Source organism: Hylobates moloch, unplaced genomic scaffold, assembly GCF_009828535.3.
Source record: "Hylobates moloch isolate HMO894 unplaced genomic scaffold, HMol_V3 SCAFFOLD_29, whole genome shotgun sequence".
Taxonomy (NCBI): Eukaryota; Metazoa; Chordata; class Mammalia; order Primates; family Hylobatidae; genus Hylobates; species Hylobates moloch.
Genome location: NW_026652304.1, coordinates 2747321 through 2773777, shown reverse-complemented (window position 1 = coordinate 2773777; position 26457 = coordinate 2747321). Strand labels below are relative to the sequence as shown.

At 42.2% G+C, this 26457-nt stretch overlaps 1 protein-coding gene across 3 annotated transcripts in view; it reads left to right on the top strand.

The window, feature by feature from the left end:
- The window catches only part of LOC116463240 (monofunctional C1-tetrahydrofolate synthase, mitochondrial), a 237696-nt gene that overhangs the window by 13810 nt on the left and 197429 nt on the right, over positions 1 to 26457 (top strand). For 2 of the 3 annotated variants that reach the window (XM_032146268.2, XM_058434521.1), the window contains 3 exons: positions 3827 to 3951; positions 6707 to 6807; positions 8914 to 9053. In XM_032146268.2, the coding sequence (XP_032002159.1) occupies positions 3827 to 3951; positions 6707 to 6807; positions 8914 to 9053 (366 nt within the window). Of the gene's footprint in view, positions 1 to 3826; positions 3952 to 6706; positions 6808 to 8913; positions 9054 to 26457 lie in introns of those variants that run through there. The other variant, XM_058434522.1, reaches the window with a different exon arrangement.

Below are 26457 nucleotides of genomic sequence, written 5' to 3'. Positions count from 1 at the left end.
CATCACCAAGTCGTAGGAGCTCAGGCTCCTGTCCCTCTGCTCTGCCACCTTTGTGGTTTGGTTAACAAGCACTTTGTTCTGATTGATCAGTGAGGCCCAGCAGGTCTGCTAGTCATTTGTGAGACAAAGAATGGGAATTTGTAGAGTTTGTATCTGGCCTTGTACTATGTAAACAAGGGGGCATTGGTGAGTCTTATTTGAGTCCTATGGAGAAGAGCAGTTCTTTGCAGTACACAGAAGGTACAGGGATTTGTTAACCTTCCCTCTTTTCCAGGATCACAGGGCTTAGGTAAAGTTCATTGTCACCAAGAAGAAAAAGGAAGGACAAAGACAGGCCCCTGCTGTCTTTAAAGACATTTCCTGAAAGTCACAGTTCTACATCCATTCCGTTGTCCCCTACCTAGTTGCCTGGCCAACTGCAAGGGAGGCTGGGAAGTGTAGTTTTTATACCAAGAAGCCTTAGATCATTTATTAGCAAGCTAAAAATCAAGAGTTTATTACTAAGGAGAGAAAGAAAACTATATACTGGGTGATAAGTGTTTGCCACACTTGCCATTGTAGCGTGGTACAAATATGAAGTGTTAAATATGTAACAAATACCTATGATACCAGCAGTGACAGCATGCAAAGGAAGTTGTTGTTCATTTGCACAATACCCACTGTCTGCAGCAGAATTTGCTTTTCTTTCTTTCTTTTTTTTTTTTTTTGAGACGGAGTCTCACTCTGTCACCCAGGCTGGAGCACAATGGCGCAATCTCCGCTCACTGCAACTTCCACCTCTCATGTTCAAGTGATTCTCCCCGCTCAGCCTCCCAAATAGCTGGGATTACAGGCACCCGCCGTTATGCCCAGCTAACTTTTGCATTTTTGTAGTGACAGGGTTTCACCATGTTAGCCAGGCCGTTTTTGAACTCCTGACCTCAGGTGATCTGCCCTCCCTGGACTCCCACGGCGCTGGGATTACAGGTGTGAGCCACCTCACCTGGCCTTGCCACTGGTATTAATAGCCCTTGATTTTCGTTGTTGTTGTTGTTTACAATTGACACATAATAATTGTGCACGTGTGTAGGGTACAGTGTGGTGTTTCAGTACTTGCATATGTTGTGTAATGATCAAATCAGGTTAGTTACATTCATCACCTAGAACGTTTATCATTTCTTTGTGGTGATAGCTTTCAAGATCTTTTCTAGCTGTCTCGAAATATACAATACATTGTCATTAGCTATAGTCACCCTACTATGTAATAGAACACTGGAATTTATTCCTCCTATCTAAATGTAACTTTTTACCTACCGATGGACCAACCTCTCCCGATTTCCCCTCCCCCATCCCTCTCCAGCCTCTGGTAACCACCATTCTATTCTCTATTTCTATGAGATCAACTTTCCTAGATTGCACATGTAAGTGACATCCTATGGTATTTGCCTTTCTGCACCTGGCTTATTTCACTTCATGTTATGTCCTCCAAGTTCATCCATGTTGCCACAAATGACAGGATTTCGTTCCTTTTTATGGTTGAATGATATTCCATTGTGTATACAAACCACACTTTCTTTATCCTCCATTAGTGGGCACTTGGATTGGTTCCATCTCTTGGCTACTGTGAATAGTGCTGTAATAAACACAGGAATGCAGACGGCTTCTCAGCATAGCGGTTTCAGTTCCCGTGCGTATATACCTAGTGGTGGGAATGGCTGGGTCATATGGTAGTTGTTTTTTTAATTTTGTGAGAAATCTTCATTCTGTTTTCTCTAATGGCTGTATTAATCCGCATTCCCACCAGCAGTGTACAAGAGCTCCCCTTTCCACATATCCTCCCCAGCATTTGTTATTGTCATTTTTGATAATAGCCATTCTAGCTTGATATCTCATCGTGGTTTTGATTTGCATTTCCCTGATAATTAATGATGTTGAGTGTTTTGTCATATACCTGCAGGCCATTTGTATGTCCTTTGGGAGATGTCTGTTCACGTCTTTTGCCCATTTTTTATTTGAATTGTTTGTTTTTTTGTTATTAGGTTATTTGAGTTCCTTATATATTCTGGATGTTAACCCCTTGTCGGACGCATAGTTTGCAAATATTTTTCTCACATTCTGTAGGTTGTCTCTGCTTCGTTGATTGTTTGCTTTGCTACGAAGAATGTTTTAGTTTGATATAATCCCACTTGTGTATTTTTGCTTTCGTTGTCTATTTTGTTGAGGTCCTATCCAAAAAAACCTTGTCCAGACCAATGTCATGAAGCATTTCCCCTATGTTTTCTTCTATTAGTTTTATGGTTTGAGACCTTATATTTAAGTCTTTAATTCCTTTTGAGTTGATTTTTATAGAAGTGAGCGATGAGGGCCGAGTTTCATTCTTCTGCATGTGGATATCCAGTTTTCCCAGCGCTATTTATTGAAGAGGCTCTCTTTCCACAATGTGTGTTCTTAGTACCTTTGCCTTGACTTATTTTTTGACAAGGAATCATTTATTCCCTATTTTTCTTTGGGAAAATTCTAATAGAGTGAATTTGTATGGTGTTATATTGAAAAAGAGTAAGTACCTTAATTTATTAATTAAGATTTGTGTTGGCATTTGTTGCTTCTACCAAATGCTTGGTACAGGTGACAATAGCTTCCTCACTTCATTCTGGTCTCTGCTTGAACATCGTGGCCTCTGACCACCCCTCCACCCATCACTCTGTTAACCTTTTACCCCTCCGAACCTTTATTTTTCTGCATATCATTTATTCTTTCCAGTGATTTTATTATTATAATTATAATTTGGAAGGGAGGAACTTCCCTCCTCCACTAGAGTATAAGATCCACGAGGACAGTTTTGTTTATAGCTCTATTTCCTTCACTTAGAACTGATACAGAGTAGGTGCTCAAACCGTTTGTTCAATGAACGAAAGAATGCCGAATGAATGAAACAAAGCTTTCTTTCTGATTTTGTACCTCAAATGGTTTCCCCTGCCACTGCATAGGTAGTGATTTTTGCTAGGCAATGAAACAAAAATGGTAAACCAACCCTTCCCCAGAGCCTCTGAGTGAGATCTATATGCAAAGATAAGTATCTTCTCACTTATGAGCAAATATTTTTGTTAAGTGAGATGAATCAAGATCTTATCTCCTGGCACAAAATAGACAGAGAGGACAAAGCATTGCTTATTTAGAGACACACCCAGACATTCATTAGCTTCCCAAAATGTAGCTTGGTCTTTTTCCCAAATAGTGAATTATTTTAGTGTTTCCCATAAAAGGAGCTGTGCATGCTAACAATTTTTCTAGCATAAGCCTTTGGAAAGGCTTCTTATGTGTCATTGAGGTCCAGATAACCCGAGGGCCTCTGTGACTGCTTGGACGTCATGATTAGTGAGCTGTGTTGAACACATTGTGTTTGAAACACACAGGCTTAGCTGGGCCAGGTTGGAATGCTTCAGATTCATGCTTCCTGTCCTTCCTGAAAACTGGCAGTGTGTTTGGCTTAAAGTATGTTTGTTGACAGAGAAGTGTCCTTTGTCTATCTAAACCTTAATAGCTGTGGAGCTTTGGTTTTATTCTGTTTTGTCTTTTTCTGGCACAGAGTAGAGCCATAGAAAGGCAGAGAAGTCACTAAAAAATTCAGCCAAGCCTTTTAATTTTTTTTTTGAGCCTTGTACACGTGATGAAAAGAAAAAAATAGGCGTTTTATTCTGCTTTACATCAAGTCTTCAACAAGGAGCAAAACAACAACAAACTATAACAGATGCATTTTCATGAATCCACTTTTTATATAAAGCTTCCTTTGTTGGGTCTCATTTTCACAAAACTAATTTTTATTTTGTTTTTTTTGTTTTCTCTTTAGATTATAGATGAAATCTTAAAGATTAATGAAGATACCAGAGTACATGGCCTTGCCCTTCAGATCTCTGAGAACTTGTTTAGCAACAAAGTCCTCAATGCCTTGAAACCAGAAAAAGATGTGGATGGGTAAGAAAAGAAAATCAAATAATCCACCTTTATGGCTAAATCACTTTTTCTATTGTGCCTGCTTTTATTTTTCTAAATTTCTTCTATTTATTTCAACTGTGTCAGTAATTAGATGAAAAAAATCATTTTAAATATTTCAGGAGTCTGTAGGATTTTTTTTTTTTTTTTTTGAGATGGAGTCTCGCTCTTTTGCCCAGGCTAGAGTGCAGTGGCATGATCTTGGCTCACCGCAACCTCCACCTCCTGGGTTCAAGCGATTCTCCTGCCTCAGCCTCCTGAGTAGCTGGGATTACAGACATGCGCCACCATGCCTGGCTAATTTTTGTATTTTTAGTAGAAACGGGGTTTCACCATGTTGGCCAGGATGCTGTCGATCTCCTGACCTCGTGATCCACCCGTCTCAGCCTCCCAAAATGTTGGGATTACAGGCGTGAGCCACTGTGACTGGCCATCTGTAGCCTTTTAAAATTCTGCATGCAAAAGTTACATATTTTGGAAAATACATTAGCCCTTTTATAGTGCTTCAGTGCCATATGATCTTACACCGTCAGATTCATTTAATAAATTCTGGTCTGACTTATACAATCTTTAGCCAGCTCTATTCTTCTAATAGTTTTTTCCTTGGTAATTCTACCAGACCAGAGAAAAAAATTTAGAAACCTGATTCCCTAGCAGTACCATATTCTGTCTTAGTCCCAGGCCAGTTGAGAAAAGCAAAATAAATACTTTTCTTAATGACACAAGGTTTTATTTGAAATTTGGAGGGGAGCATCATAACTATTGGGTGCTGTAATGTTGGGCTGTGATTCATGTCATGGAGTGACATAAGCTTCATAGAACAAAGGATACCGGCCATCTCCAGTGGGGGATAAGCATGCTTCCCGGAGATTAAAACCCCATTTTCCTCCATGGAAATATAGAAAGTGTTTTTGTACTGTGGCCAAAAAGAACACAATGTGTTTATGGTTATAGATTGTAAGCAGATTTATAAAGTTAGATTCCAGATCCAGTAGACCCTGCAGGGGCTGGATGGGGAGGCTGCCACCTTCCTGAGACGCCCAACAATCTTCCATTCTAGCCTTTTATTGTGACTTGAGTAGACCCAAACATAGGCTGAAAAGGTGTCATGAACACCTCCAGTCCTGGCCGGGCACGGTGGCTCACACCTGTAATCCTAGCACTTTGGGAGGCCAAGGCAGGAGGATCACTTGATCTCAGGAGGTCAAGACCAGCCTGGACAACATAGTGAGACCTCATCTCTATTTTTTTTTTTTTTTTTTTTTTTTTTGAGATGGAGTCTCGCTCTGTTGCCCAGACTGGAGTGCAGTGACACGATCTCGGCTTACTGCAAGCTCTGCCTCCCGGGTTCACACCATTCTCCTGCCTCAGCCTCCCGAGTAGCTGGGACTACAGGCGCCCGCCACCACACCTGGCTAATTTTTTGTACTTTTAGTAGAGACGGGGTTTCACTGTGTTAGCCAGGATGGTCTCGATCTCCTGACCTCGTAATCCGCCTGCCTCGGCCTCCCAAAGTGCTGGGATTACAGGAGTGAGCCACCGCACCCGGCCCCTTGTCTCTATTTTTAAGTAAATAATTAAACATTTTTTAAAAAAACAACAACAATCTCCAGTCCTGTCGTAGACTAACTTTAAAAAGAGAAGAAGCACTAATCAATGAGAAAACTTTCAGAACTTGAAGGTCCTAGGGCATAGTTTCAAGTCTTTCATAAAAGGAGAGGAATTCATGCTGAGGCCCAGCCGGGAAAAACCAACCAAACAACAACAGAGAGCAAAAGGAGAAATTATGAAAATGATTCTAAATGTCTCCATTCTGTTACTGAGATTGACGTGCTCAGTTTAGGCTAGATAGCTGTGGAATGTTTTGTCCTAGATTTGAACAGGGAAAGGCACAGAACCCTTCAGAAGTGTGTGGTCACTCATTTTTTCCACTGCCCCCCACCCCGGCTTCTCAAGGAGATAAATATCGAGGTCAAGTTGAAATCAGACCTGTGACCTGTGCCTCAATCCCAGGTCTTACTGGGTCACTCCAGATTTATAGGATTGGTTCTGGGTTTTGAGTGGACTGCAGGACCATGCTGCCGTGTAACTCTAGGGATGCTAGTCCACTGGGGTCCATTGAAAGGAGCTCCCTGGAGTTGGAAAGTGAAGCCCTGTATGGCCTTAGGCTGTGTCCTGGTGTATTGGCAGAAACAGAACACCCAAGGTCAGGGCCAGGGTGAAGTTTCCTAAGGTACTGCCATAGAAAATGAATGGCCTTTATTGCCTGCTTTCTCTTTAATTCATTTTTTATGGTTTTTTTTTTTTTTTTTTTTTTTGAGACACAGTCTCGCCCTGTTGCCCAGGCTGGAGTGCAGTGGCATGATCTCAGCTCACTGCAACCTCTGCCTCCCAGGTTCAAGCTATCCTCCTGCCTCAGCCCCCTAGTAGCTGGGATTACAGGCACGTGCCATCACGCCCAGCTACTTTTTGTGTTTTTAGTGGAGTCGAGGTTTCGCCATGTTGGCCAGGCTAGTCTCGAACTCCTGACCTCATGTGATCCACCCGCCTCAGCCTCCCAAAGTGCTGGGATTACAGGCGTGAGCCACCATGCCTGGCCCTCTTTAATTCATTTTTATGTATTCTATCTATCAAACATTGACTTGGATGTTATTTGGGGTTAATATATGTACATTACATGTGAGTGATTTTTTTGGCTGGGCTTTGACTTAACCTACTCCTTTATTTTCTGATTCAGAGTAACAGACATAAACCTGGGGAAACTGGTGCGAGGGGATGCCCATGAATGTTTTGTTTCACCTGTTGCCAAAGCTGTAATTGAACTTCTTGAAAAATCAGGTAGGATGCTCCTTGAGAAATGCTGCTGATTTCTATTTATTGGTATTTACATTATTTTTAATAAGGATGTGTTTGGGGAAGAATTAAAAAAAAATTTTATTATTATTCTGATACCCTTTTAGAATGTTTCTAGGAGATTCTAATTGAACATAGAAGTGATATTTCACGTTGACTTTTTTTATTTTTCTCATCTTTTGTGAGATACAAATGAGTACCTAGAAACTTTTTCTAGTAAGATCATCTTATAAATTAAAAGAGAAATTAGTAGAGATAAATTATTAGCCCTGTTTTAAACATGCTCAGTTTCTCTCACGAAACAGTCAAAATAACCACAGTAAAATGTACTTCCAGTTTCAGCTTACTAAATCTGTCAATATGTAGCCTTAGATAAGACTTACACTGAAGACTTAAATGAGGCCAGGCACAGTGGCTCATGCCTATAATCTCAGTGCTAGGCGAGGCCAAGGCCAGAGGATCACTTCAGGCCAGGAGTTTGAGACCAGCCTGGGCAAACATATTGAGACCTTGTCTCCACAAAAAAAATTTACAGATTAGCTGGGCATGGTGGTGTGCACGTGTAGTCCCAGCTATGCTGGAGGCTCAGGCGGGAAGATCGCTTGAGCCCAGGAGTTTGAGGTTACAGTGAGCTGTGATTGCACCACTGCACTCTAGCCTGGGCAATATAGCAAGACCCTGCCTCAAAAAAAAAAAAAAAAAAAAAAAAAAAAAAAAGAAAGAAGAAGAAATTAGATGTAGGGGCACAGGAACCTAGGTTGGGATTTATTGGTGAGCAGCTTGCTTTTCAGTAGTCAGGACTTAATTTCCATTGTTGTCCCCTTGACTTGGCATTTTTATGTCAGTGAAATAGAAATGAATATTTTCTCTTTCTTCATTATTAAATTTAATGAGTAAATTACTACCAAGTATTTATATATTCAAGGGCTTTCTGAGAACATAAAGATTCAACTAATTGGGCCGGTGCGGTAGCTCACACCTGCGTTCCCAGCAGTTTGTGGAGCCAAGGTGGGAGGATTGCTTGAGCCCAGGAGTTTGAGACCAGCTTGGGGAACATAGGGAGACTCCATCTCTACCAAAAAAAATTTTTTTTTAATTAACCAGGTGTGGTGACATGTGCCTGTAGTCACGGCTACTTGGGAGGCTGAGGTAGGAGAATCGCTGGAGCCTGGGAGGTCAAGGCTTCAGTGAGCTGTGATCACACCGCAGCACTCCATCCTGGGCAACAAGCAAGATCCTATCTGAAAAAATAAAAAGAAAAGAAAAGAAAAAATTCAACTAACTAAATATTTTTCTCTACTCCAATTGGAATAGAAATGAAGCAAATGCCCCTCCCTACCCCCTGAACATCCAACAATCAAAGAAAAATTTCAAAAATATATGGCAAAGTTTTATTAAAAGGTTAACATTCAGGATATATATGCTTTTTGGACAGTAATATTAAGCTCAAATCTATGAAATAATCCATATATACAGCACTTTTTCATTACATGGATTATCAAGATGAAGATTCTGAGCCACTTCATTAGAAAGTACTCAAAGAAAAGAGTAAATTAGGCTGGTTAATTATAGTTACATATTGTGGAAAGAAATTCAGCAACAGGAATTGGAACCAAAAGGGTTTGAATAGAGAATTTTTGTTGATTATAATACCCCACTCCTAGTTCATAGTCATTGTAGGTTGGTGCTGAGAAAGGTCAAGTTTTAAAAGGGTTTTTTTTGTTGTTGAGACATTCTTGCTCTGTTGCCCAGGCTGGAGTGCAGTGGCGCGATCTTGGCTCACTGCAACCTCTGCCTCCCAGGTTCAAGTGATTTTCCTGCCTCAGCCTTCCAAGTAGCTGGGATTACAGGCACATGCCATGACGCCTGTCTAATTTTCTATATTTTTAGTGGAGACAGGGTTTTACCATGTTGGCCAGGCTGATCTTGAACTCCTGACCTGAAGTGATCTGCCTGCCTCGGCCTCCCAAAGTGCTGGAATTATAGGCGTGAGCACCGCACCCAGCCTAAAAGGGTCTTTTTTTCTTAAGATAAAGTTCTTAAAGGAAAGATCTGAAGTTTTGAGTATAATATTGAATTTTATTTGGTTAGGAGGTGTCAACCTAGATGGAAAGAAGATTTTGGTAGTGGGGGCCCATGGGTCTTTGGAAGCTGCTCTACAATGCCTGTTCCAGAGAAAAGGGTCCATGACAATGAGCATCCAGTGGAAAACACGTCAGCTTCAAAGCAAGGTAAATTTCATGTTGGAAGCATACATCTTGAAGGCTTATGTTAGAACAGAAGAAAGTCTAGAAATGTATAAGCTAAGCAATTAATTCAAGAAATTAGAGGAAGAAAATTGAATAGACCCATATCCATTAAAGACATTGAATGAGTCTACTCACCAGACAAACAAGAAAAGGCAACAGGTGGTTTTACAAATGAGCTCTATCAAACAAAGAACAGATCATTCTAATACAATCCTTTTCTCTAGCAAATGGAAAAAGAAGGAACATGGCCTAACAGACTTTATCAGTGCCAATACCAAACAAGGACAAGATGCTAAAGGAAAATTAACAGGCCAGTTTCAGCTATGAATATAAATGAAATAATCGTGAGTGAAATCTGAGAACACCAAATACAGCAGGAAGTAGGGTTTATTGTAGGATTTCCAGGTGATTGAACATGAGAAAATCTATCACTGTAATTCACCACATTATGATTAAAAACTAAATTCTCACCATAGTAAGTACTGAACAGTAATTTGGTAAATCTGGTATCCATTATGACCTTTTGAAAGTAATTATAATTTTGATGAAAATTATTACAAAGACCTATATAGAAGCAGAGGTATCATCTTCACGGACAAGATGCAATATCTTAAAGATATTAATTGTCTGCAAATTATAAGTTCCTGACATATTTTTTTGTAGAATTTGACAGTCTGATTCTGAAATCCAAATGGAAGCATAAAGGACAAAGAGAGTCAAGACAATTTTGTGGAAAAACTAGGTGGGAGACATTCCCACCACATAGTGTGAATTATGATGCGCTTACAGTAATTAGGATAATACGGTAGACAAACAGACGATCGAAACAGAAGAAAGTGGAAATTTATGCATATATGGAAGCTTGAGAGCAGGTACTGCAGATCAACGGGGAAAAGATTAACTATTAAAGGCCAGGCGTGGTGGCTTACGCCTGTAATCCCAGCACTTTGGGAGGCTGAGGCGGGCGAATCACTTGAGCTCAGGAGTTTCAGACCAGCCTGGCCAATATGGTGAAACACCGTCTCTACCAAAAATACAAAAAAATTAGCCAGGCCTGTCAGCGCAAGCCTGTAATCCCAGCTACTCAGGAAGCTGAGGCAGGAGAATTGCTTGAACCTGGGAGGCAGGGGTTGCAGTGAGCCACGATCGTGCCACTGCACTCCAGCCTAGGTGATAGAGTGAGACTCTGTCTCAAAAAAAAAAAAAAAGCGAAAACATTAACTATTAAAAATGATGCTGACGTAACTAGTTATGTATATGAGTCTAGCATAGGATTACTAACCTGATACTACATATAAAAATCACTTCTATGTTAAAATACCTAAATGTGGAAAGCAAAACTGTAAAACTTATAGAAAAAAATATAGGCGTATGCATTTAAGATGTTGGCATTGGAAGGGTAGCTTAAGAGACCCCAAAAGCACAGATTGCTAAAGAAAAGATATATAAATCTGACTACATCCAAATTTTTAAAAACCCTGAAGTTTTTCTTTCTGAAAAGAAGTTCTTAAAAAAGTGAAAAGACAGCTATAGTGTAGAAGATATTTACAACAAACATTTAGCCAGCAATTAGTATCTTATAAAAGATTCCTACAAATCAGTGAGACAAAGGCAATCTGTTAGAAAAATGGACACATGACAGGCCACTAACAGGTGAGGAACCTGAGGTTTAAAAGACGTAAAAAGCTGTCTGGTTTCCTACTGTGTTTGCTCACCAGTCATATTGGCAGTAGGTAAAAAGTGCCAGTTAGACATATTGACAAATGTCTGGAGCTATGGGAATTCATATATTGCTGGCAGGAGTTTAAATTTGAAATAGGCATTTTGGAAAGCAGTTTAATGGAGTTTGAGCTACTCTTTGACCCAGGAATTTCACTCTAAATATATATCATGTGGCCGGGCACGGTAGCTCACCCCTGTAATTCCAGCACTTTGGGAGGCTGAGGCAGGCAGACCACCTGAGGTTGGGGTTTCAAGACCAGCCTAACCAACATGGAGAAACCCCATCTCTACTAAAAATATAAAATTGGCCGGATGTGGTGGCGCATACCTGTAATCCCAGCTATTCAGGAGGCTGAGGCAGGAGAATCGCTTGAACCCAGGAGGCAGAGGTTGCGGTGAGCTGAGATCACGCCATTGCACTCCAGCCTGGGCAACAAGAACGAAACTCTGTCTCAAAATAATAATAATAATAATAATAATAATAATGTGTATATATATGTGTGTATATATATATTAGACAAAACTTGCCCATATATATACAAAGGTGTGTTTACAAATGGTCAGAGCAGCATGTTTATAGTGCAAAAAGTTTTGTTTGTTTGTTTAAGACAGAGGGGCAGTGGTGGTTCTGTGGGTCTTGGCCCCTTTCTGCTGTCAGGGCTGAGCTGGCTCCATGAGTTGGTGAAAGCAGCATCCAGCCAGGTGCAAGGGAGACAGGGGCAGGATTTCGCCTTCACTGATGGGCAGGCCAGAGGTCCCCTGTAGAATGGTGACTCTTGAATATTGAGAGGATAGTATCTCTCCCTGAGCATCTTCTGGAGCTTGATGACCACTAGGGAATGTATCCGAGTCACGTGCACCAAATATCTTACCAGTGGCAGCTATTCGAGTTATCCCGAGTTCGTGCTGGTGTATCTGTACAGGTCTGCAGCAACTTCAGCTCTTGCCTCCTCAGAAGAAAGAATTGGACTGAGGGCCTTAAAGCAGAAGGAGAGACTGAGGCAAGTTTCAGAGCAGGACAGCAAGTCTAGCAAAAAGCTCTAGAACAGTAAGGAAAGGAAAGAAGGAAAGTACAACTTGGAAGAGGGCCAAGCAGGCGACTTGAAAAACCAAGTGCACCATAACAAGTATTTGAACAGTGATCTAAATGCCCATCAGAGTGAATGGATAAATCAGTGTAGTTGCATGTAGAGTATGCATAGACATATGTTCATAAAACTGAATGATATACAAGCGGTTAAAATAAACTAGAGCTGTAGATAGCAACATGTTTTTTTTGTTTGTTTATTTGTTTGAGATGAAGTCTCGCTCTATCCCCCAGGCTGGAGTGCAGTGGCGCAATCTCGGCTCACTGCAACCTCTGTGTCCTGGGTTCAAGTGATTCTTCTGCCTCAGCCTCCCAAGTAGCTGGGACTACAGGTGTATGCCACCATGCCCAGCTAATTTTTGTATTTTTAGTAGAGACGGGGTTTCACCATGTTGGCCAGGCTGGTCTGGAACTCCTGACCTCAGGTGATCCGCCCACCTTGATCTCTCAAAGTGCTGAGATTAGGGGCATGAGCCACCGTGCCCAGGCTGGAAGAATTTTTTAAAACACTGTTCAGTGAACAAAAACCCAAGTTGCAGAAGGATGTATTTCATATAACACCATTTATATATGTCTGAAAGCAGCACAACATATATATATGTAATCTAATACATACATACATACATATAATATGTATTATATATAATCCAAATATATATATATAGAATCAATACATATATTTAGGTCAGGACATTTAGATCACTGTTTAATATATATATTAGGATTATATATAATATTATTATGTATTAATTATATAATCCTTATATATATTAGAATTCCATGCATATGAAGTAAAAATATAAAGAAATAATGCAAACTAGAATCAAATCCAAAAAGCATTTATTGAGGCAAGGATGTGGATATAGATGGAAAGAAAACCTAGACACCTTCACGCCTTTTTTCTTAAACTGGGCAATAGGTGTTGTCTAGGTATGTTAGGTTATTGTTTTCATTTTTATGTCTGAAATGATTGTTTTTCATTTTTAAAAATGACAGTACAGCTCACAGATTTCAAGCAAAGTGAAGTTTTAAATGAATGCATTAAGTACAATCAGTTACTACAGAATGTGATCTAAAAATACACGTTCCTCATGTTGCAGGGTGAGAATGGAAATGAGGAGTAAATTGTAATCCTGCCAGGGAAGCCAGGTGTCTCAGCAGATTTGGAATCTTTGCATGGCAGGTGGATCTAATTTATGTAATGCTTGGGTTAAGACAGCTCAGGAAGGCAGCCTTGCAATGAAACCTGAACCTGTGTGCGTTTTTAGCAGTCACCACATGGTGGCAGCCTATCCAAGAAAATTCAAGGGCAATATTTTGCACTTGAGAGCCCAGAAATTTTGATTTGGAAGCTCAGTGGAAGAGGAAAATAAACCTTGCCCTGCACTGAACAGCTGTGGTGAAGAGAGAAAATACCTTCCTTGGCAATTGAATGTTTTCGCAGCTGTCACAGATACTTTTGCTAGTTGTATCTGTATTTTTGAAAAACAAAGACATTTTTCAAAGTACTTTTTTATTACGGGAATAAATCACCTTGTCTCTGTACTTTGGGATGAATCTCATCCGAACTTTGAGAACGATTAAGTGGCTTCACTTTCTGGAGAACCTAGTCATTGGGTAACATTCTTGTTTTCATATGTACCAGAAGGTTCTCTTTCATAGCTGATGTTGCACACACGTTTTTTTCCCTAAGTCCTTGGTATTTATAGTGGCACCATTGTGAATGTTAGAGACTATCAACTTTCATTCTTATTATTGCTTCATCTTTGTAGCCAAAAATATGGGAAGAAATGTTCATGGCCCCGCCCCATACTTGTCCCCCTCTACCTGTGTGAGGCTCCTACCTATGTGAGGCTCCTGTCCCACCACAAATGACAGCCTGTGCCTTTCATGTTAGCAGCTACCCTTTCACTAGCCACATACCTCCCCGTAACCCATATGCCTCCCTGTGTCTGCCTGACATTTGAATTGTCGCTATTCTTGTGTTGTATTTTTACAAGAAGAATGTATGTGGCAGAAAACCCTTGCCATTCATTTCCTGAGTAGGAATTCTAGCCTTCCTTGGAGTCGTGGTAATATGGAGACATGGTAATATGTGGATTGTACCACTCAATGGCTGTCTGGAGGCCACAGTGGTGCAAAAAGCCGCCTAGGCATGGGTTAGTGTCCTGGGGCACCGAATCGGGACAGGCTGTGTCCATATCTGGCACACCCTTGGAAAAGCTTCACTGTGAAAAACACTGGAAGTAAAAATTTTAACAACAGATAGGGATTTTTTTCCCCTTGAGACAGAGGCTCACTCTGTTACCCAGGCTGGAGTGCAGTGGCACCATCTTGGCTCACTACAACCTCTGCCTCACGGGTTCAAGAGATTCTCATGCCTCAGCCACCTGAGTAGCTGGGATTACAGGCGAGCACCACCATGCCTGGCTAATTTTTATATTTTTAGTAGAGATGGAGTTTCGCCATGTTGGCCAGGCTGGTCTCGAACTCCTGGCCTCAAGTGATCCACCAACATGGCCCTCTCAAAGTGCTGGAATTATAGGCCTGAGTCACTGTGCCTGGCCCAGATGGGATTTTTGTTGTCCAGTTTAATCAACCAAGAATAAAAGTGCATTTTAAGATTATAGTCTATTTAACTTCTCCTTATTGGCAATGGTAAAAGAGTTATGGAAAAAAGAGAATAAGCTTAGGATTATGGCTACTAAGTAGAAGGACGTTATCTTTGACGGGCATTCCTGTTGTGCTTATTTGTACCTGACATGGAACAAGACCCCCCCATCCCCCTCAACACATACCTGCCGTGGGACATCTGGCTGGAGATTTCCAAAGCTGAGGGTGAAAGGTTTGGGCATCGGGTGTGACTGTGTAACACTAGAGTTCTATCTACCATGTCTTAAACTACAGGTAGTCTTACCAGTGTGGGCTGACCTTCCGGTTATCAGGCAGCCTGCTGCAACCACTAGAAACTGCCTTTGAAGGTTTCCAGTCCGGCACAACATTTGTGTTCTCATTAAGCAGTAGAGCATAGGCTTTGGGGACACACAGCTCTGGGCTCAAGCCTTAGCTGTTGCTGCTCTGAGCCTGTTTCCTCGCATAGAAAGGCAATCATAATATTCCCTACTTGATGGGGCAGTTGTGGGAATGGAATTAAATACTAATGTGGGCCAGGTGCAGGGGTTCACGCCTGTAATCCCAGCACTTTGGGAGGCTGAGGAGGGCAGATTGCTTGAGCCCAGGAGTTTGAGACCAGCCTGGCAACATGGCGAAACCCCATCTCTAAAACAGTATAAAAATTAGCCAGGCGTGGTGGCTGTAGTCCAGGTACTTTGGAGGCTGAGGTGGGATGATCACCTGAACCTGGGGAGGTCGAACTTGCAGTGAGCTGAGATTGCACCACTGTGCTCCAACCCGGAGTGCAGGCTGGAGGAGAAGAAATATATGGGTCAATTAGGCAAATCACTCAAATCGTAAGTAGATAAACTAGTAAAATAGTGTGAGTTAGGTCCCTCACTGGAAGCCTGGTATTACATGCTTCCATTGTGTGGGTGGGGGAAGGAGAGAGTATCTCCAGCTCTCTGTGAGGTCTCCCAGCAGCATATTGGCCAAGGGAGTGAAACCAAAAGCAAGACTACCATGAGCCAACGTCCCAGAGAGAGGAGGGACTGACCAGAGCAGGTGCCCAGCTTTGGCCAGTCAGGCTCATCTTGTAGTCCTCAGTAGATAATGATCAACTTTAAGTGATGTCACAGAGTGCCTTCCTCCAAAGCTGTGGACCTCTTCCTTCCCATGCCTCTTGTTACTCGGAAGTTGCTCTACTTCCAAACATGTGGGCTGGAGATCCCTAATGGGCTAGTTACTACTTCCAGGCTCTGTAGGTTTAAAGAAAGTTATATCCAGTTAGTTACAAATAGAAATCGATCCTTTCTCTGTCCATCTGTCTAAACGGAAGGATATTCTATGGACACTGATTAGGTATAAAATCTCCATGGAGCCTGAGCATGAAGGATTGAACTTCTTAGGGTTCCACAGATACCACAATAGACTTCTGTGTTTGATAGCTTTGTAACTTACACCCGTTGAGGTGTATGGTTGAAAATTGAGAATAAATTTTCTGTTCTGTTTCTGAGCATCTTTTCCAGGCTTGGAGATGCGTTGAGCATTTCCACGGAGACCCTAGAGGTGGGGAGGGGAAGAACGCCTGGGCGTTTGTCCAAATTAGCCATATGCTATGGAGTGTCACATGTCAGGAAGCCAAGGCACTGGAGCTAGTGTTTTTGGGCAGGGCTAGGGAACCCCCCGCCTTTCCTCCACCCAAACGCAGGCCCCCACACCCAGCGTCCTGGGCCTGCAGGGGAATGACACTGTTGGTTTCACTCTCAAGAATGAGCCTAGATTTGGAGGTAACCTCTTCCTGACCCCGATGATTTGACTCTGATGCCAAAACCAGTCTGAAGTGGGTGTGGTTTTGCATTTGGTGTTTACGAGGTGGAGTGGTGCCCTCTGCATGGAAGGGAGAGGTGGGCAGGTACAGCAGGGCCCTCCTCCCTCGGGAGTCTCCTCTGAACCTGTGGTTAGGGCACAGCTGGACGATGCTGAAATGGTCTCCAGCTGGGAGATGAGGTAAACCTCAGCTGCATGCCGAAGAAATAACCTAGAAATCAGAGAACCGTTTTATTTTGTTTTTCTCAGAGGATCTCATTTCTCCCTCTCCTCCTGAGCACAGAGACCCTCAAAACTGGTATTCACAGAAGGAAAAAATATAGGTCTTTCACCTTTGAAGGATCAAAGTGTCTAGGGTTTTTTTTTTTTTTTTTTTTTTTAACAAAGCTGAACTATTACAAAGTCCTTTTCAGTTTAAATTTAGTGCATGGCATGGCTCATGAAAGACTTTTAAAAGTGAATTGGAAAATTCTAAATGTACTTGTATTATACATGTGAAAGGATGACTTCTTGAAAAAAGAATAATGTCTGTTCCAAACGGGAGAATGGAGGAACTCTAGCTTTTAAACTGCACTACATTAGTAAGTTACATGACAATTCTCCTTTTAACAGGATGGAATGCACTTAAAGCAGTAATGTGCTGTAGTGACAGTAATGACAGCCAATGTTAATTGACAGAATGGCTGCTCTGAACCAGGCACTGTCTTGTACTCCTGTTATCTCAGTGGTCTTCACACTTATTCTGTTAGGCAGGACTGTCATCCTCCCCACATTACAGATGAGGAAACTGAGGCTCAGAGAGGAGACTTTGCAAAGATCGTGTGATTAAAAAATGGTAGAGGTGGCAAAACAGCCTGTGTTTTTAACACTGTCCCATGTCAGCTCTTATTCCAGATCATCACATAAAGTCTAATCTCTAATCTTGAAAACCAAAAAGCACCTGCCACCTCAGATAAAGGAGACCAAGACCCTAGACATTTGACTCGTGTTGAATTCACTCTTATTTTATTTTGATGTTTGTAATCCCAGAGCCATACTTGTTAAGAGAGTTGAGCTGAAGTAGACTGAATGCTGTCCCCTCCCTGAGGCCTGGGGCTCATCACCAGCTATCCAGGCTCCCCTTTCAGAGGGGATGGTGAGCACCTTCGGAGAGGGCAGGGATGGACACACAAGACAGCCTCAGTTATATGAGTTCATCCCCTCCCCTGCCTGCTGTGGGTGAGATGGAGAAAAAAGCGCTGGACTCTCCTGGGCAGCACAGCCTCGTACTTAGCGAGTGGCTGAGGTCATCAGTAGCCCAGGTCATCAGTAGTGTGGAATTAAGTGCACTGAATGGTGTTGGCTTTGTTTGACAGATTTAGGGGGTCAGCTCACCACTTTCCCCTCTTGCTTCTGTCTGATCATTGCTCTGTTTGTTAATACCAAGGAAGAAGGTGAATAGAACTTTTTAGAAAGCCAAAAAAAATCTCTATTAGACTTTATGCCATTATACTTAGCAGTGTTGAGGGAAGGATTTGTGAGATGATATATTCAAACTAATGGGCATGAGACCAAGAAGGGGCTGTGTGGCAGGTGCGGTGGCTCACACCTGTAACCCCAGCACTTTGGGAGGCCGAGGCAGGTGGATCACGAGGTCAGGAGATCGAGACCATCCTGACTAACACAGTGAAACCCTGTCTCTACTAAAAAAAACAAAAATACAAAAACAAAATTAGCAGAGTGTGGTGGCAGGCGCCCCAAGTCTCTGCTACTCGGGAGGCTGAGGCAGAAGAATGGCGTGAACCCAGGAGGTGGAGCTTGCAGTGAGCCAAGATCGTGCCACTGCACTCCAGCCTGGGCGATAGAGTGAGACTCCGTCTAAAAAAAAAAAAAAAAAAAGGGGGGGGGGGGGGGCCATATAATTAACAGACTGATTGGTCTCAGGTGGTTCAGAATTTAAGCTGAGAAACTAAGATTGAGAAGAAATGATGTATTGTCGTTATATCAAATATGTGAGTAAAAACATAATTAAAACACCATCTACCTCCAGTTTTCCTGACATTACCTCCCTTTTATGATGCCCTTCCTGTACCTTATTAGGCAAAATATTCTAATTTCAGTCTCATTGGATTATGTTCTAAATGTTTGAAGGTTGGTCTGAACATGGAATGTATTTTCTCATAGATATAATAGTATAAATGGTGTTAGGGTCATGGGATTGTGAAGCCAGTTCCACTGCAGTGGAATCATACCAACTTCCTTTCCGATTTTTCTGTGGGAAACTTCATCTGGAGCTTTAATGCACTTCTTAGCTATGGGGTAAGTTTCAGCCTCCTTGACGCTTGTGTTACTTTGTAGTCACCTGTGGCCAACCACAAATAAATCTTTGTGGTCATCAGGGGCCAGTGAAGTGTATACTGCACAAAAGAGAGCCTACCCCAATTCTGGAAGAAGGGCTGCAGGCCTGTGTCCCACAAAGAACAGGCAGGAAGCATCACCTTCAGCCCACTGGCAGCAGGTCATCTCCCATTTGCTTTTCTGCACTATCAGCAGAGTCTGGCTTCCTTTTCCACCCCTTCTCCAATGTGAATGCTTTTTAAGGACATGGAATTAGAATTTTAAAAAAAATTTTTTTTGAGACAGAGTTTTGCTCTTCTCGCCCAGGCTGGAGTGCAATGGTGCAATCTCAGCTCACCGCAATCTCCGCCTCCCAGGTTCAAATGATCCTCCTGCCTCAGCCTCCTGAGTAGCTGGGATTACAGGCATGCGCCACCACGCCCAGCTAATTTTGTATTTTTAGTAGGGACAGAGTTTCTCCATGTTGGTCAGGCTGGTCTCAAACTCCTGACCTCAGGTGATCCGCCCACCTCAGCCTCCCAAAGTGCGGAGATTACAGGCATGAGCCACCACGCCTGGCCAGTATTAGAATCTTTTAATGGGAACATCTTAAACATAACCTGTAACGATGAAGCACCTTATAATTGCGTGGAGATTTCCTTTTCATGGCTTTTCATATATGCCTCGCATTCACCCAGCAACCCTGCAAACTGGAAGTTATACTCACCAGAGAGCCCTGACCCTGATTGTCGCTGGCAAGGAGCAGTGTCTGGACTTGAACGCAGGTCGCAGGACTCCACTCGTGGTGCTCTCCCCACTGCGCCTCAGTTCCTCACTTTTCAAAGGAGGCAGTGGAAGCCCGGAGAGTTTCTCAAAGGAAACGGAATGTAGAAATCTGTCGATGTGCAATGTGAGGCTCAGAACTGAAAAGCATAAATGTCAGGAAATGCAAAGCAGAATTTTCCCCTGCAACGGCAGTTTGCATGAATGTGAAGACGCTGTATGGATGAAAGTTTGTGGCTGGCAGCATGAGCATAAATCCTCGGGGCTGCTGTTCCTCTAGGAGCCTGACTTGCCTGGTGTTGCCCTGAGAACTGCAGCTTGAGCATTTCCTTAGTTTTGTACTAAAGGAACCAAAATAAGGTATTTTGGTTCTAAGTCTTTGTCATGTGAAGGAAACTTCCCATTACCACCCCCCATCTACATACACATTCTCTTTCTTAGCCCCACGTTTGAATTTTATGTTTTCCTAAAGTATAGGGAAGAGAATTATTATTATTATTATTATTATTATTATTATTATTATTATTTTCTTTTTGAGGTGGAGTCTCGTTCTGTCGCCAGGCTGGAGTGCAGGGGTGCGATCTAGGCTCACTGCAAGCTCTGCCTCCCAGGTTCAAGTGATTCTCCTGTGGAAGGGAATTATTTTTGATGAGTCATTAAAGTATATCATTCCCAGAATGGTGCTGCATTTTTCCTTTTATCATCTGTCATGACTTTTTTAAGTGTGAAGCTTACTTCCAGAGGAATTGTCTTTTCCAGCATTTTGGACACAACTAAGTATCTTTGATATTTTCTTCTCATATGTTGGGCAGTAAATTAAGTTGAATGGTGAAGTAAGAGGTGAACTTAGAAACATTTAGAAAAAGGAAGGTCATTTATTATTTTTTAGGAGAAAAGTTTGGTAGAAAAAATGCTGTAATCCTAATTCCCAGATGTCCATTTGGCTTGTAGTCGTTTTGATTTATGAAATAATCATAAGAAATGTCTTAAAAGTTTAAAAGCCAATAATTTGTTCTACTAATCACAGATGAGAGTGGAAATAAAAGAAACACACCCAATTCCTGAAAGGAAAAAAATTCTCCCAGAATGAGATCACTGGGTGGACGTGAAGTGGGTAAAATACCTTTTGCTGCAATTGTCATCCCCTTATCTTGCCAAAGTATAACAACATCTGAATGAAGATGGTTTGATGTTCTTAGTTTAGAGTAGTTATTATTATTATTTTAACATTGCTATTTAATGGTATGCTTAATACCGCAGGGAAAGGTAGATACAGATTCATAGCTACAAAGCAATAATCTTATGATCAATGTTCATTTAATTTCAAATACAAAGTTAGATATTCAGAGTTTAAAAAAAATTAATGAATAGGCTGGGTGCAGTGGCTCACTCCTGTAATCCCAGCACTTTGGGAGGCCGAGGCAGGCAGATCATGAGGTCAGGAGTTTGAGACCAGCCTGACCAACATGGGGAAACCCCATGTCTACTACAAATACAAAAATTAGCTGGGTGTGGTGGCATGTGCATATAATCCCGGCTACTCAGGAGGCTGAAACAGGAGAATCGTTGAACCTGGGAGGCGGAGGTTGCAGTGAGCTGAGATGGCACCACTGCACTCCAGCCTGGGCCACAGAGTGAGATTCCATCTCAAAAATATATATATATATATATTTTTTATATTATATATTATATTTTATATTATATATCTATATAAATGAATAAACAGGGCATCTGCTTATGAAACAGTCTGCCTGAATGAAATCTCCATTTGCAGGCAACACACTCTACAGTAATGGCAGGACTGTATCAGGCATGGTTCCTAATGCCCAACCGGTAGTTCCTAATTGCCAAAAGCATATTTTTTGCTTTTATCCTGCTTGACCACGGCTGTCACATGAACCTGTTGGCCACACCCTTTTCCCTTAGCCTGAATGAAAATGCCCCTTCCTGCCCTTCCTAGCTCCTGGCCACCAGGACATGATGGTCTCCATCATCTGTTCGTTATCTCTAACCATTTAAGATTAGTGCTCCCCAAGGATGTCTGTTAACCCACTTTCCTTCCCATTCTGCCAGTTTCCCTTGGGGAATCCACACTTCTGGTTTTAACCATCACGTAAATGCTGTGTGTCCCGACCCGCATCCGCATGCTCCCAGGCCATTCTCAGTTCCAGACCTGGGCACCCAGCTTCCTGCAGACGCCTCCTCCAGGAGATCTCACTATCTTGCTTTTCCTCCTACCCCTTCTAAGGCATTCTCAATCCAGCTTCCAGAGGAATCTTCCTAAAACACATCTGACTGTGTGAGCCACATACTATAGCCCAACCTAACAGCTTCTTTTCTATATTAAGAAAAAGTGTGGCCGGGCGCAGTGGCTGACGCCTGTAATCCCAGCTCTTTGGGAGGCCAAGGCGGGCAGATCACAAGGTCAGGAGATTGAGACCATCCTGGCTAACATGGTGAAACCCCATCTCTACTGAAAACACAAAAAATTAGCCGGGCATGGTGGCAGGTGCCTGTAGTCCTAGCTACTCAGGAGGCTGAGGCAGGAGAGTGGCATGAACCCAGGAGGCAGAGCTTGCAGTGAGCCGAGATCACGCCGCTGCACTCCAGCCTGGTGACAGTGAGACTCGTTTCAAAAAAAAAAAAGAAAAGAAAAAGTGCACACATTTTGACATCTGATAAAAGTGATGTTTTTCTTAGAAAAGTGACATCTAACTCTATAGAAACTTTGCCACAAGGTAGTGTAGGAGTCCCCTTGCTACCTAAGATTTTCATGGACATGCCCTGTCTGATCATAAAGCATGTGGCACAGTGGCTCACGCCTGTAATCCCAACACTTTGGAAGGCCCAGGCGGGCAGATCACTTGAGCCCAGGAATTCAAGGCCAGCCTGGGCAACATGGTGAAACCCTGTCTCTGCAAAAAATATTTAAAAAACAAAATGAACTGGGCATGGTGGAGCACATCTATAGTCCCAGCTGCTTGGAGGCTGAGGTGGGAGGATCGCTTAAGCCCAGGAGTCAGGGCTGCAGTGAGCCGAGACTGCAGTGCCACTGCATTCCAGCCTAGACGACAGAGTGAGACCCCGTCTCCAAAAATAAATTAATTAATTAAATAAAGCCTTGTGGAGAATCTGCCGTGGAGCATAATGTAACCCATAAAGCCACTTAACTGGGCGCACATAAACTACAGTGTGTCCCAGTTCATTGAGAGTGAAAATCAAGCAAGGGACCACCTCAGTGTGGTAGAGCCCCCTCCCCGCCCTCCAGACCCTGCTCTGTTCTCTGTGTCTGACCATTGACTGGCCATCACTCAGGCACTAGTTGAGAATGCCAATGTCTTTAGTTTTTGTAATTTTAGAAGCACATCCTTGCTGGACAAAGCACCTACCTGTTAATTTTTTAAAGTAATGTTCATCATTTTGAACATTGTTTTCTCTCTTTTTTATTCAGCTGACCCTCATGAGGAATTTAACTTGGTTTTCTGAACTGTGTTGGTAACATTTGAAGGACATAGAAACAGTTTTCATAGGTCTCAAGTGATATAAACCACAAGTCTTTAGAAAATACCTTTTTTTTTTTTACCCATTCTGGATTTTGAAATATATACACATCTCATACCTCAGATTCTCATGTGATATGAACTGTTTCAAAACACATTGATAGCAGAAGATACATACTGTCTTCTAGTCAAGAGGGTAGTGCTGTATATAGTTTAAAACATTGTAATGCATTTTATTTGCTAAATACAAAATTATAATATTCTGTATAACTTTGCAAATCTCATCTGTCCTCCCTTTCCCACATCTCTTTATATTCAGATGCTTGTCCCTCCAGCTTAAAAATTCATGACTTTGAGAAAATTCGCCTTCATATTATCTAAACTGCTGCACCCCCACACGCTCCCTGTTAAGTGTCTGCATATCTGCGTCTTACTATTGTTTAAAATTCGGTTCTCTGCCTGGGGAGTGGGGTGGTTTGCTTTAAGCTGCTCCACTCAAGTCTCAGCAGAGAAAGCAATAACTTGTTATGAGATAGAGTTTTAAGCCAAGCTTTGGCCAGGGTCTCTCCCATTTGGGAGGAGGAAAGTAGGAACAGCAAGTGAGACGATAATTCTCCTTGAATTTTAGCTCATTAAAATCTTCCCTTGTCCTTGGCGGGCTATTTACTGATTTAAGCATCTAGCACTTTTCCTTTCCAGAAAGAATTAACATCTACAATGCAATCATTGCTAAGGGAGGAGATTTTTGTGTTTTCTCTGTGGAATTAGCTGTTCCCCAGTTGCGGATGAGCACAGCCCACTTTAGAGTTGTGTGTAGGTATGGAGTTGAGGGGTAGGAATGAGATTTCCAAGATTTATAGGTAATGAAAAGAACAGGTTGTATCAAAGACACCACGTGTAGGAAACTAACTGTTCTTAGGGGACTTGTGTGAACCTGTGATCCTTGGCTTTCTCCAAAATGAACATTTCAGCCTTGTTCATATTAACCTCCTTTTTACAGTTGTTTTACCATGTTCTGGTTTTGCTGCTATTCTGCCTGAAAATCTAGCAAAATGGCGTTTCTTATCTGCAGAACTGCGACAAAGCTTAAACATTTGTATTTCTCTTGAGGATTAATGTGGTTGAATTTTTGACAGTACTATATATAAATGAAGAAATAAAATTTTTTATACAGATGTTTAAAATCCTCTTTCCACTAGAACATTTCTTTCTCCCTAAATATACCATTACCTGGAGCTCTAGCTGTTTTTCAGATCTGTAGAGATCATAGGTGGCTTAAGAGACTAGATTACTGGTGATATTGGCAGCAAAATTCTATTTTTTTTTTTTTTTTTTTTTTTTTTTGAGACAGGGTCTTGCTCCGTCGCCCAGGCTGGAGTTCAGTGGTGTGATCTTAGCTCACTGCAACCTCTGCCGGTTCAAGCGATTCTCATTTGGCTGCAAAGTTCTTAGTGAGGTTTAGTGGTATTTTGGCCTTGTGGCACAGAAGAATGGTTATTTAGCAAATGTGTTTTGTTTTTGGTTTTGTTTTGTTTTTGAGACAGGGTCTTGCCCTGTTGCCCAGGCTGGAGTGAAGTGGCTCGATCACGGCTCACTGCAGCCATGACCTCCTGGGCTCAAGTGATCCTTCCACCTCAACCTCCCAAGTAGCTAGGACCACCGGCATGCCTTACTACACCTGGCTAATTTTCATTTTATTTTGTTTTTGTAGAGACAGGGCCTTCCTATGTTGCCCAAGCTGTTCTCAAACTTTTGGGCTCAAGCAGTCTTCCCACCCAGGCCTCCCAAAGTGCTGGGATAACCCAGCATGGCGGCATGAGCCAACGTGTCTGGCCTAGGCAAATGTTTTAGTAGGGCTTTCTCTTTTCTTTTTAAGGTGATTAATACAGTAGATTCATACAGTCAGAAGCTGAAAAGCAGGGAATACTGTTTGGCTTATTAATGGATAATCAATGAGTGTTAATACACTTTTCCCTATTCACATGGTCAAATTGATCAAATATTTCCAAGGTATTAGCTTTTAAAAGTTGGCTTTGTCAGCTCTATGAAGAGACATGCATTTACATTTTTATCTTGCTCCTCCTCTGTCAGGGGACTTGGATCTGCCCTTGATCTTGGCTTTTCTGTTCATAAACCAGGTAGGACTGTCATGAGTTTGCTCCCATTACCATCTCTTGTCCCAAGATTTCTAAAAGGCATCACCTGATGCACCCTTTTGCCCAAATAGTGTTAAAAGTCCTCAGGCTGAGGAGCTGACCTGGTTCTTCTACAGGATCTTTAATGATCAGCCTGTCTAAGCTGAGAATGGATAAGGGTGACCCCAACACGTTTATTTGGTGGTTTGGTGGGGGCAGTGGCAGTGGGGATGCTTTTGTGTTTCGTAATCTGCCCCTCTGTCTGTTTGACCCCAGAGACTCTGTGGGTAGTTGCAGGACATCAAAGTACACAGGAAAGACAGTGGGGGAAGGGACCGTCAGTCGCCCTCTTTCTGCCTAGGTTCACTAGGATCTCAAAGACTGAATTCACTAGGAGACACAGGACATACTGTAGAGCTATTTGTGTCTGAGAGCCCCAGTTTCCTTGTCTGTTAAATGAGCATAGTAACACCAATCTCACTCATTTGGAATATTCAGTGAGGTAATACTTACAACACCTAGCTGACCTGTACAATTGTAGCTATTGTCTTCTGCAAGTCTAATATTCCTATTCACCCCTCCCTCTGCATAGGGATCCGGTTTGAAATCATCACTTGCTCAGTAGGGCCTGGGGAGCTAGCTGGTCATTCTTTGGTTAAAGTCAAAGCCAACCTCTTTGCCTGCCTCTTTGTCTTAATGTCAACTTCCTACCAGACATGTTCCTCCTGCACTGGATGATCAAAATGCAGATAGGATGGACACAATTAATGCATTTTGGTGGAGTGATTGCATTCTTTCTACTTTCTTAGGGCAAAAAAATGAATGGTTGGACAAGAGACTAACCAGGGCCTCAAAGAAAGTGAAATTCTTTCTCAAGCTCCTGAAAGTCCTTCCATGGGTATAGTAACAGTTCTATAGGAGTCTCATTGTGATGGTACCATTATACAGGCCAGCAAGCCCACTGTGTGAGCCAGACCTTATGGCCTTCGCCCTTGTTTTCCTTTTTTTTGAGACAGGGTCTCGCTCTGTCGTTGGAGTGCAGTGGTGTGATCTCGGCTCACTGCAACCTCTGCCTCCTGGGTTCAAGTGATTCTTGTGCCGCAGCCTCCTGAGTAGCTGAGATTACAGGCCCCCACCAGCGCGCCTGGCTAATTTTTGTATTTTTAGTAGAGACAGGGTTTTACCATGTTGGCCAGTCTGGTCTCGAACTCCTGACCTCGTGATCCACCTGCCTTGGCCTCCCTAAGTGCTGGGATTACAGATGTGAGCCACTGTGCCCAGCTGCCCCATCCTTTTTCTTGATATTATAGTTAGTGGTGAAAACATGTAAATGATAATACTCCATGCAGTATGTATGCTCAAGTGACTACCCTGAAGACATTTTTTTTTTTTTTTTTTTT